Raw genomic sequence first — 12,275 nt, forward strand, 5'->3', positions numbered from 1 at the left:
CCCTAAGTTTAAAAAGGCTGATCTAATGTCCCTGGGTAGTTCCACTGCTGAGGGGCCACCACTGAGAAGGCCCCTGGACTGATAGCAACCCTTTGGATTGCACAGGATTTGCTGAGGCCAGAGAGACTCTTCACAGCCTATGGCATTTGGGACTCCAACTCCCAGAAGCCTTGGCCAGCTTTGTCAAGGGCCGGGGATTCTGGGAAACTGAGTCCCAAATGGCCACAGGTCGAGTTAAGGGAGTGAGGGACTTCTCTAGGCCTGCTCACCAGCAAAAAAGTTTGCTCCCTCCTCCCTGTGGCTTCCTCTCACATGGCTATCATATCTTCTTTTCTTCAGGCGAAACATGCCCAGCTCTTTAAGCCGCTCCTCATAGGGCTTGTTCTCCAGACCCTTGATCATTTTAGTCGCCCTCCTGTGGACACATTCCAGCTTGTCAATATCTCTCTTCAAAGGTCAATATCTCTCTTCAATTGGACACAATTAATACAATTAATTAAACTTTTTGGATTGCATAGGATTTGCTGAGGCCAGAGAGACTGTGCACAGCCTATGGCTTTTGGGACTCCAACTCCCAGAAGCCTTGGCCAGCTTTGTGTAGGGCCGGGAATTCTGGGAAAGTGAGTCCCAAATGGTTATAGGGCGCGTTAAAGGAGTGAGGGCCTTCTCCCTTTTGGATTGCATAGGATTTGCTGAGGCCAGAGAGACTCTTCACAGCCTATGGCGTTTGGGACTCCAACTTCTCTGTTTAAAAAGTTTTAAAAGGCTGATCTAATGTCCCTGGGAAGGTAGTTCCACAGCCAAGGGGCACCACTGAGAAGGCCCTGTCTGAGAAGACTGATAGCAACCCTTTGGATTGCACAGGATTTGCTGAGGCCAGAGAGACTCTTCACAGCCTATGGCTTTGGGACTCCAACTCCCAGAAGCCTTGGCCAGCTTTGTCAAGGGCCGGGAATTCTGGGAAACGGAGTCCCAAATGGTCATAACCCTTCTCCCTTTTGGATTGCATAGGATTTGCTGAGGCCAGAGAGACTGTTCACAGCCTATGGAGTTTGGGACTCCAACTCTCAGAAGCCTTGGCCAGCTTTGTCTAGGGCCGGGGATTCTGGGAAACTGAGTCCCAAATGGCCACAGGTCGAGTTAAGGGAGTGAGGGCCTTCTCTAGGCCTGCTCACCACGCGGCTTGGGCCTCCAACTCCCAGAATGCCTGGCCGTTGGCTGGGAGGGCGAGGGCTTCTGGGAGTTGTAGGCAGGCCGCAATGACCCAATAGTGAAGCGGGCCGTTAGTTAGGGCGACCTCTGCATTCCGAGGCGAGAGAGGGTTTGCTGAGGCCGGGCCTTCCTTCCTTTCCTGAGGGGAGGGCCGCTCGGGCCTAGTCGGGCCTAGTCGGGCCTTGCTCCTCCCTCCCTCCGCCTCCCTCCCTCCCTCCCACGCCTTTATTACGCGAGGCCCCGGCCGCCTCTTCTCCGGCTAGGCCCCGCCTCGCTGAGGGAGGGCGGAGAAGGCGAGGCAAGGCAAGGCGAGGAACCCCAGGCAAGGCAGTCAGTCTCGGCGCGGCCTGTCTTGGGAGTCTCGGAGCGGCCTTCTCTTCCTTCCATCTCTTGAGGGAAGGGAGGGAGGAGAGAAGGGAGGCGGCGGCCAGGCGCTCTCCAGGCCGGGCTCCGCGTTTGATGGATCCCCGGATCGCCTGGTTCCAGCCAGAGCAGCTCGGCCCCTCCAACCGCCTGTGGATGCAGATCTGGGAGACCACGCAAGGGGTGCGCAACCTCTACTTCCAGCAGCAGCAGCAGCAGCAAGAGCAGCCTCCCTCCTCGCCTCAGCCCCCCGCCATCGTCGGCATGAACTTCTTGCCCCTGGAGAACAACAACCACCACTACAAGCTAGGCCCGGCCTCATCCTCGGCCTCGATTGGCGCGCCTTCCCCGGCCTCGGCCGCGGCCAGCAACAAGAGGAAGCGCGTCAACAAGGCCAGCACCTTCGGGCTCAATTTCGCGCTTCTCTTGGGAGGAGGAGGAGCAGGGGAAAGCGGAGGAGGAGGGAGCAGCAGCAGCAACCCCAAGTTGCCCGGGGAAGAGCCCCGAGAAGAGGAGCCTCCAGCCGGCCTGGGATATACCGGCACGCCCTGGAAGAAGGACGAGGCCAAGGGCGGCTACGGGCCCGGCGTGGTCGGGTGAGGCTCTTCCTTCTGTCCTAGGCTTCTTTGGCCCTCCAGGCAGGTCATGTTATGGGGCAAAGGGCTGTCAACAGGCAGTCCCCGAGTTACGAACCAGATCCATTCCAGAGGGTGGAATGAGGCTAGATTAAGCATGGGCCCTCAACAGTCACTCCCCCGAGTTACGAACCAGAGCCATTCCAGAGGGTGGAATAATGAGGCTAGATCAAGCATAGGCCCTCAACAGTCACTCCCCCGAGTTACGAACCAGAGCCATTCCAGGGGGTGGAATAATGAGGCTAGATTAAGCATGGGCCCTCAACAGTCACTCCCCCGAGTTACGAACCAGAGCCATTCCAGAGGGTGGAATAATGAGGCTAGAGCAGTGGTTCTCAACCTGGGGTCCCCAGATGTTTTTGGCCTTCAACTCCCAGAAATCTTCACAGCTGGTAAACTGGCTGGGATTTCTGGGAGTTGTAGGCCAAAAACATCTGGGGACCCCAGGCTGAGAACCACTGGGCTAGATCATTATTTGTTGGGAGTTGTTAGCTGGCCCTGATTGTTTCATGTCTGGAATTCCCCTGCTTTGAACCAGATCCATTCCAGAGGGTGGAATAATGAGGCTAGATCATTATTTGTTGGGAGGTGTTAGCTGGCCCTGATTGTTTCTTGTCTGGAATTCCCCTGCTTTGAACCAGATCCATTCCAGAGGGTGGAATAATGAGGCTAGATCATTATTTGTTGGGAGGTGTTAGCAGGCCTTGATTGTTTCTTGTCTGGAATTCCCTTGTTTTGAATCAGATGCATTTGAAAAAATAATGAGGCTAGATCAAGCATGGGCCCTCAACAGTCAGTCCCCGAGTTACGAACCAGAGCCATTCCAGAGGGTGAAATAATGAGGCTAGATCATTATTTGTTGGGAGGTGTTAGCTGGCCCTGATTGTTTCTTGTCTGGAATTCCCATATTTTGAACCAGATCCATTCTAGAGGGTGGAATAATGAGGCTAGATCAAGCATGGGCTAACTTGGGCCCTCCCTCCAGGTGTTTTGGACTCCCACAAATCCTAACTGCCCCAGGCCCCGTTCTTTCCCAGAAGCATTATCTCCTGACGTTTTGCCCACATCTATGGCAGGCATCCATTGTTGGGATGTGTTGGCTGGCCCTGATTGTTTCTTGTCTGGAATTCCCTTGTTTTGAACCAGATCCATTTGAAAGAATAGTGAGGCTAGATCAAGCACGGGCCAACTTGGGCCCTCCCTCCCAGTGTTTTGGTCCTAGGCTTCTTTGGCCCCCCAGGCAGGTCATGTTATGGGGCAGAGGGCTGTCAACAGGCAGTCCCCGAGTTACGAACCAGAGCCATTCCAGAGGGTGGAATAATGAGGCTAGATCAAGCATGGGCCCTCAACAGTCACTCCCCCGAGTTACGAACCAGATCCATTCCAGAGGGTGGAATAATGAGGCTAGATCAAGCATGGCTCCTCAACAGGCAGTCCCCCGAGTTACGAACCAGATCCATTCCAGAGGGTGGAATAATGAGGCTACATCAAGCATGGGCCCTCAACAGTCACTCCCCCGAGTTACGAACCAGATCCATTCCAGAGAGTGGAATAATGAGGCTAGATCATTATTTGTTGGAAGGTGTTAGCTGGCCCTGATTGTGTCTTGTCTGGAATTCCCCTGTTTTGAACCAGATCCATTCCAGAGGGTGGAATAATGAGGCTAGGTCATTATTTGTTGGGAGGTGTTAGCTGGCCTTGATTGTTTCTTGTCTGGAATTCCCCTGTTTTGAATCAGATGCATTTGAAAGAATAATGAGGCTAGATCAAGCATGGGCCCCCGACAGGCAGTCCCTGAGTTATAAACCAGAGCCATTCCTAAGGGGTAATAATGAGGCTAGATCAAGCATGGGCTAACTTGGGCCCTCCCTCCAGGTGTTTTGGACTCCCACAAATCCTAACTGCCCCAGGCCCCATCCTTTCCCAGAAGCATTCTCTCTTGACTTTTCACCCACATCTCTGGCAGGCATCCTCAGGTTTTGAGGTCTGTTGGAAACTAGGCAAGTGGGGTTTATGTACATAGATGTGTTTCCCCACATCTATGGCAGGCACCCTCAGGGAAATCCTTTGTTGGGAGGTGTTAGCTGGCCCTGATTGTTTCTTGTCTGGAATTCCCCTGTTTTGAACCAGATCCATTTGAAAGAATCCATTTGAAAGAATGTTGGTTTCCTGATTGACTGGAAAACACTTAAGAATAAATTCACCAGGTTAATACAAGGCCATTAAATGCTAATCAACTTGGCCATTTGCAGCACTGACACTTACCTCAAGCAGACAAGAGTTCTTTCTTCCACCCTGGACATTCCATATGGATAGATAGATACACACACAAACCTCACTTGCCTAGTTTCCAACAGACCCCTCAACCTCTGAGGATGCCTGCCATAAATGTGGGTGAAATGTCAGGAGAGAATACTTCTGGAACATGGCCATACAGCCCAGAAAATTTATTTATTTATTTATTTATTTACAACTCTTATATACCGCAATTCTCAGCCCGAGGGCAACTCATTGCCCTCGGGCTGACATCACAGCAACCCAGTGATTCCGGCCTGGAAAGCCTTCGACAACACACAGAATAAATTCACATTTCAGATTACAGGCAGTCCCCAAGTTACAAACAAGATTGGTTATTATTATTATATTTATTTATGCCCCGCTTTATCTTCCCAAAGGGGACGGTTCTTTAGGTTTGTTCTTAAGTTGAATTTGTATGTAAGTCGGAACAGGGACATTTTTTAAAGTGTAACTCCAGCCGCACACACACACACACACACATATATCCCACCTCACTTTCTGTCTCTGTGAGAATTAGATTTTGACAAATGTGACTTGTTGTAGAAACAAGGATTATTATTTTTATTTATATTTATATCCTGCATTTTCTCTCCATGCGGAAACTGAAAGCAACTCATATCTGAAAGCATTACAATAAATTTAAAAATGTACCTGTTCCGTCTTATAAACATACTCAACTTAAGAACAAACCTACAGAACATTTTGTTCATATACTAGGGGACTGCCTGTATTAGTTCACATTGTAGGTATATATGGGTGGTTTCTTTGCAACTCAAGGTCCCTTGGGTTTCATCCCAGATACTTCATCCCCAGATACTTCAGATGTCTGGTTCTGAGTGCTGAGGCATGTTCTCAGCAGGCATGTGCACATGTATAGATGGGCAGTTCAGCACTTTTCCCTCATTCAGACAGGTGGCTTCCTACCCTTTCCCCATTTCTATACCTTTGGACTTAGGAGTCCCAGGGTTACATACCAGAAGCCCAGGACAGCAGGAGTTCAGAACAGCTACATGGATATGTGTGATCATGCGTCTGCATGTATGGATGGTTCCACACTCGTTGCCTGTATTTATGCATTTGGACCCAGGGGTTTTGTATCAGAAGGTGAGGGAGACAGATTAGTTGAGGCACATGCAAGCATGTACATGAGTGCATTACAATGAAACTTAAAATATATGATACACATATAAAATCACAGCAGCTCATGACAATCGTAAATGCCTTCTGGGTTGTTGTAGGTTTTTTCGGGCTATATGGTCATGTTCTAGAGGCATTCTCTCCTGACGTTTCACCTGAATCTATGGCAACCATCCACAGAGATAGTGAGGATACCTTCTTCTTTAAAAGCTTTTTTTCTTTTTTCTTTAAAAAGTATTAGCCTGCCACCAGAAGGACAGTAGGGAGGGAGCCATTCTGACTTCCATGGGCAGGAAGTTCCAGAGTTGAGGGGCCGCCACCGGAAAGGCCCGCTTTCTCATTCCCACCAACCGAGCTTGAGATGGAGGTGGAACTGAGAGAAGGGCCTCTCCTGAATGGGATCTCAGGACCATGGCAAGTTCATACAAAGGGATGCAGTTGGCCAAATAACCTGGACCTGAACCGTCTAGGGCAGGGATGGGCAACCTTTTCCGGTTGGTGTGTCAAAAGTCGCCAAAAACCTGAGCAAAACTTGGGTGGGGTGTCACTTCGAGAAAAACAACAACATAATTTTGCAATATTTATAGTTCAAATAAGAAAAATGTGTAATACATACTGAGTTATGGAGTGAACAATGCTCAAATGTGCAGATGTTAAATTTGTAGAGCCTTTTACAAATTTAAGGATGGAATTAGTTTGGCTCTTATAAGGTGTACTTCTCTGTATGTGGCTGCATGTGGCCGCGTGTCATCAAAAATAGCCATGCGTGTCAATGCTGACACGTGTGTCATAGGTTCACCATCACAGGTCTAGGGCTTTAAAGGTCATCACCGGCACTTTGAATTATGCCCAGTGACAGACTGGCACCCAGTAAGGAGCCCCTGGTGGCGCATTGGGTTAAACCCATGTGCCGGCAGGACTGAAGACCGACAAGTCGCAGGTTCAAATCCGGGGAGAGGTGAATGGGCTCCCTCTATCAGCTCCAGCTCCTCATACGGGGACATGAGAGAAGCCTCCCACAAGGATGATAAAAATATCAAATCATCCTGGCGTCCCCTGGGCAACGTCCTTGCAGATGGCCAATTCTCTCACACCAGAAGCGACTTGCAGTTTCTCAAGTCACTCCTAACATGACAAAAAAACCCAGTAAAGCTGCTTCAGCAGGGAGATTGGACTTCAATTGAGACACCTTTTCCCCATAATAATAACTTTCATGAATGATTTTCCCTTCTTAAGGGTAGATTTCTCTCAATTTGTGTCATCTCACCCCCGTTCTTAACTAGGAATCATTTGTAAGTCGAATGTTTGCAACTCTGGGACAGCCTGTACTTCATTGATCCTCGAGAGCAAGGGCTGTAGGCCAAGGCGGATGGGTTTCCGGTGTGGGAGGAACACCTTTGGACTCAGGGATCCCATGGCTTTCATCCCAGTTACAGAGGAAGGCAAATCTATTGGGGCCCATGTAACCATGTCTGTGTGCGCACAGGTGTGTGTCTGCGTGGGTGGCTTCGCACCCTTTGACCTGTATTTGGAACCAGAGGTCCCATGGGTTTCATCCCAGATGCTGCAGGAGGCGGATCCATTGAGGCTCAATGAAGGCATTCCCTGAGTACCAAATGTCCGACGTACAAATGACTCCGAGTTAAGAATGGGGCTGAGACAACAGGAAGTAAGAGAAATCTACCTCCAGGAAGGGAAATCTACTCCTGAAAGAGTTATTGTCGTGGGGAAAAGGTGTCTCCACTGAAGCCTTATCTCCAGTCCTTGTTTCTACAACAAGCCAAAATTTTCAAAATCCAGTGATCACAGAAACAGGAAGTGAAGTGAGATCTTCTGAACAGGGGCACAGACAGCAAAGGAAATACCATAAGAGTGTTCACCCCTATTCTATCCAAAGCTTATAGACAGACAGATAGATAGATAGGCTGGAGTTACACTTAAAAATGTACCTGTTCCAGCTTACAAACAAATTCAACTTAAGAACAAACCTACAGAACCTATCTTGTTCGTAACTAGGGGACTGCCTGTATTAGTACACATGTGTAGATATACATGGGTGGTTTCTCACTCTTTATTTGTATCTTTGGAGCTTGAGGTCCTGTGGGTTTCATCCCAGATGCTTCAGATGTCTGGTTCCGAGTGCTAAGACATGTTATCAGCATTCATGTGCACATGTATAGATGGACGGTTCAGCACTTTCCCCCCATTCAGACTGGTGGTTTCTTACTCTGTCCCCATTTCCATACCTTTGGACCTAGGGGTCCCAGGGGTTATGTCCCAGAAGACCAGGGCAGATAGTCAGGTACATGTATGTGTATGCTCATGTGTCTTCATGTATGGGTGATGCCATACCCTTTACCTGTATTTATAACTTTGGACCCAGGGTTTTTTCTCACGTGAGGAGGACAGATGCATTCAGACATGTATTGTGCCCATTCATATGAATATGTCTTGTTTTGAACCTTTCCCCCATTTATAAAGGTGGCTTCGTGCCCTATCCCCATTTTCATGGACCTAGATGTCTATGGATTTCATCCCATGTGCTGAGGATGTTCAATGCTGTTCAGTGTTGAGGCAGTTCTGTTCAGACACATGCAAGAATGTTATCTGTAGTGTGTGTGTGTCTGTGTGGATATATATATATAGGTGGCCTCCCCTTATATAGATAGTTCCCACTCTTGACCTGGTTTGGTACCTTTGGACCTAGAGGTCTTAATGAGTTTCATTACCACACATGTTTAGTGGCCAGGCAGTTCTGTTCAGGAACATGCAAGTTTTTGTGTGTATATGGAACTCTCTTCCCCGGAGTGTGGTGGGGGCTCTTTCTTTGGAGGCTTTTAAGCAGAGGCTGGATAGCCATCTGTCAGGGGTGCTTTGAATGCAATTTTCCTGCTTTTTGGCAGAATGGGCTGGACTGGATGGCCCATGAGGTCCCTTCCAACTCTTTGATTCTATGATTCTAGGTGCTTCCCTATACTGTCTCTATTTATACATATAGGGTTGGTATCTTGAGACCCAGAGTATAGAGTATTTCCAGATTTGAATAATGTGCATCAAGAAATATTGGAAAGGCATGGAAATTTAGGTTGCAGAAGTAACAGCAATGGCACTTTCTATTCAGGTAATGTAAAGAGATGTTTATATGAGTGGAATTAGGCTGGGATAGAAATACATTGTGAGACTTTCCCTGAAATATTAATTTGAGGTTTCAGTGTAACACATGGATTGCTGCACAAAACAGTGAGTAGTGCCTGGTCTTAATTCTTTACATCGTGAACAGCCTTCATGCTGCAGAGATGTGCAAGATTTGCTGTGTACTTTGAATGTACAGGGTTTGGTTGTGTGTTGAGTCAGATTTGTCACTTGCTAAAGATTGATCTTTACTCAAATTTGCAGTGGAAAGTTTTTACTGATAGCTGATGGGAGTGGCTGAGTGCTGACGGCTTGAAAGAGGAAAACGAAACTTTAGAGGTGCTTGTCCACGAGGGAACGTTGTGGCGTTGGCTCTTCCCTGCAGTGTAGTGATACATTTGAATAAGAGATGGTCTCTTTAAAATGCTATCTGGCAGTCTTGGCCCAGAAGCACATGGCGTGGGAAGCAAGAACATGTTCCCAATTCTCATCTGAAAGACAGACTTCTCTCGCTGGTTTTTTGGAGGGAGGGTTCACAATATTTTCTCAAGGCATAGAACGAGGTTTGTCTTTCAAATGGGGGCATGCCCTTGTTTCCGACAACACATGTTTCTGGGCCAAAATGGGCAGATAGCATTTAAAGAGAATTACCTTGGTTTAGGTGATGAACGAGCTGGAGAGGAATCCTTATATCTTATTAGCCGTCCCCTGCCATGCGTTGCTGTGGCCCAGTCTGTGTATATGTGCTTTGTGTATGTGTGTATATATATATTTGTATATGTGTGTTTGCGTGTATATATATGGTTTTGTGCATGCGTTGTAATGTATTTTTAGGTTTTTTTAAGTCTCTTCTGCTGTGTTTTTCTGTGTTTTTATGAGTGATTGTCACTCGTTGGCCTGATAGGTGTATTGTGTCCAAATTTGGTGTCAATTCGTCCAGTGGTTTTTGAGTTATGTTAATCCCACAAACAAACATTACATTTTTATTTATATAGATATATTGGTCTATGTTCTTCTTTGTAATGTAGGTGCATTTGTTGTGTGTCTGCACAGACCCTTTCCATCTTCTGTACCTGCAGATTGTAGTTTTTTTTAAAAAGAAGTGTGCCCTCTGCTCTCAGTGTTTCCACCTATCATTGCTTTTTTTGGCATGGAAAAGGGTGGGGACCTGCCTCAATATGCACATGTTTGCAGAGAAGGCAAGAATGAGTAAATGTGCAATGTGTAACCGGGACGCATGCTGCACAAAAGGATACGTTCAGGTTTGAACCTTCTGATCCTTGTGATGTCGCAGCATGTGCTCCAACACGTGGAGCAGGAAGCACACTGCACAGACGGTGCCTCATAAAACGCATATTATACACACTTGGTGTGTTCAGTGAAGCAGAGACTCTTATATAGAAATCACCTCCATTTGGCGCTTTCAAAACCTCATTTTTTAAATGTGAAAGGTCCACTTTTTTTGAGGAGGATCTCTGTCTCTGGTGCTGTTTCATTATGCGGGATCCCCAGAGGTAGGTGCCTTTCTGAATACAAATGTGCTTGTGTGCGGAGCAAGGAGGGCGTGGAGGGAAGTTTTCTCTGCAGTTGATGCACAGCTTCTCCTTGGCATGTGAAACTTAAATTAATAAACATTTGTAACATATTTGAAGATCTCTTCAAATGTCCCACCCATATACCTTGCTGCACCTGCTCTGATATTGTTCTTCCATCAAATCCCCAGTGTTGATTTTGTTTATCTTTTCTCTATTATTTAAATTAAAAGTCCATTGGGAAGTGTTTTTTTCCTGTGTCAGGAGCGACTTAAGAAACTGCAAGTTGCTTCTGGTGTAAGAGAATTAGCTGTCTGCAAGGACATTGCCCATGGAAAGCCCAGTTGTTTGATGTTTTGCCATCCTTGTGGGAGGCTTCTCTCATGTTCCTGCATGGGGAGCTGAAGCTGACAGAGGGAGCTCAACCCACTCTCCCCAGATTCGAACCACTGACCTATCGGTCAGCAGTCCTGCCATCACAAGGATTTAACCCATTGAGCCACTGGGGACTCCACTGGGAAGTGGTTAAGCATCCTAATGCTTGGATAATATTTTTTGAATTGTAGCAGTTTGTTGTCCTTTGGGGTACTTTTGCAGTAATGCAAAATTTGTCAGTACAATATTCAGTGATTTTAAATTGGACTTCTCCAGTTGACACCTTCAATAGAATTCTTATTCGTATAATTCCTTGATCGGTTCTATAATAACATTATGTAACATAATTTGAAAAAAAAATCTGTTTGGTTTGAAAGTGTTATTTCCTCTACAATCGTGCGGTACTTACTTTGAAAGTAGTTGTTCTACTCCAGAAACTTCGTTTTTGTGGCTGCCAGAACTATGCTAAATTGGTAGAGACTCTATGATATATTCATATAAAAACTATACCAAAATGTGCTGCAGGATGTTCTTGGTTTTTCCCATGTTTTTATGATACAACCAATTAGGAAATGACATTTATAACAAAAAATACTGTTATATAGTGTAATGTCTGTACACTTATATTTTCCAGGAAATTTTACCTAAAACTTGTTTTTATGAATAGCATCCCGGCAAATTTAGCTTCAGCTGAACAGCCAACTTTGTCCACAGGCCTGTGTCATGATCCTCAGAGTGACCTAGTTGGATTGTACATTGAAAGAATAAAATTACACACAGAGAAAAAAGAGCCATAGTCCATGAACTATTGCATGTCATATGAATGCTAATGTATATTTTGAGATAGTACTTCTATTAAATCTGGTTTATTGCTGGTGAACTGACTTCTGCCATCCCTGAACGCTTTTGCCCTTGGTAGACATATCTTTGAATACAGAACATGGCCAGGCAACAGTAACGCCCAGTTCTGTGTTTTTACAGATTCAATTCTTACGTGTACCTTTCACGGTATGGCCCTTAAATATTTTGTTAATTAGATCTCTGCAGAAGTCACCAGGACAACAGATAAACAGACACCCCTCCCTCCCCCGCCGTTTACTCTTTAGTCAACCTGAATGTCCTGTTCTAATTGTTAAGGAAAAGTACCCTAAAATATACAGCAGAGCATCCAAAAACAAACAGGATACAAAAGTTGAGCATTCCGCTCACAGCTAACAAAGCGTGAAGTGCCGTATGATGTGACTGTAAAGAATGTAGAGCTTAGGAGGCAAACATGCAGAGTCCAATCTTAAAAAATCCCAAAAGGTTTATTTACAACTAGCTGTCCCCTGCCATGCGTTGCTGTGGCCCAGTCTGTGTATATGTGTTTTGTGTGTATATATATGTATGTGTATCTCTGTGTATATATATTTGTGTATATATGTGTGTTTGTGTATATATGTGATTTCGCGCATGCGTTATAATGTATTTTTTAGTGGGTTTTTTGGCTTTTTAAGTCTCTTCTGCTGTGTTTTTCAGTGTTTTTATGAGTGACTAGCCGTCCCCTGCCACACATTGCTGTGGCCCAACCTAGTGATCTGGAAAATGAAGT

General features: G+C 46.3%; 1 protein-coding gene across 1 annotated transcript in view; it reads left to right on the plus strand.

The window, feature by feature from the left end:
* The first annotated feature begins 1,250 nt into the window (after window positions 1-1,250).
* TENT4B (terminal nucleotidyltransferase 4B) overlaps window positions 1,251-12,275 on the plus strand; it is a 52,610-nt gene continuing 41,585 nt past the window's right edge. Inside the window, exon 1 of the mRNA XM_060787863.2 lies at window positions 1,251-2,171. Coding sequence (XP_060643846.2) covers window positions 1,672-2,171 — 500 coding nt within the window. The 5' untranslated portion in view covers window positions 1,251-1,671. The remainder of the gene's footprint in view (window positions 2,172-12,275) is intronic.

The sequence above is a fragment of the Anolis sagrei genome, chromosome 8, assembly GCF_037176765.1.
Source record: "Anolis sagrei isolate rAnoSag1 chromosome 8, rAnoSag1.mat, whole genome shotgun sequence".
Classification (NCBI taxonomy): domain Eukaryota; kingdom Metazoa; phylum Chordata; class Lepidosauria; order Squamata; family Dactyloidae; genus Anolis; species Anolis sagrei.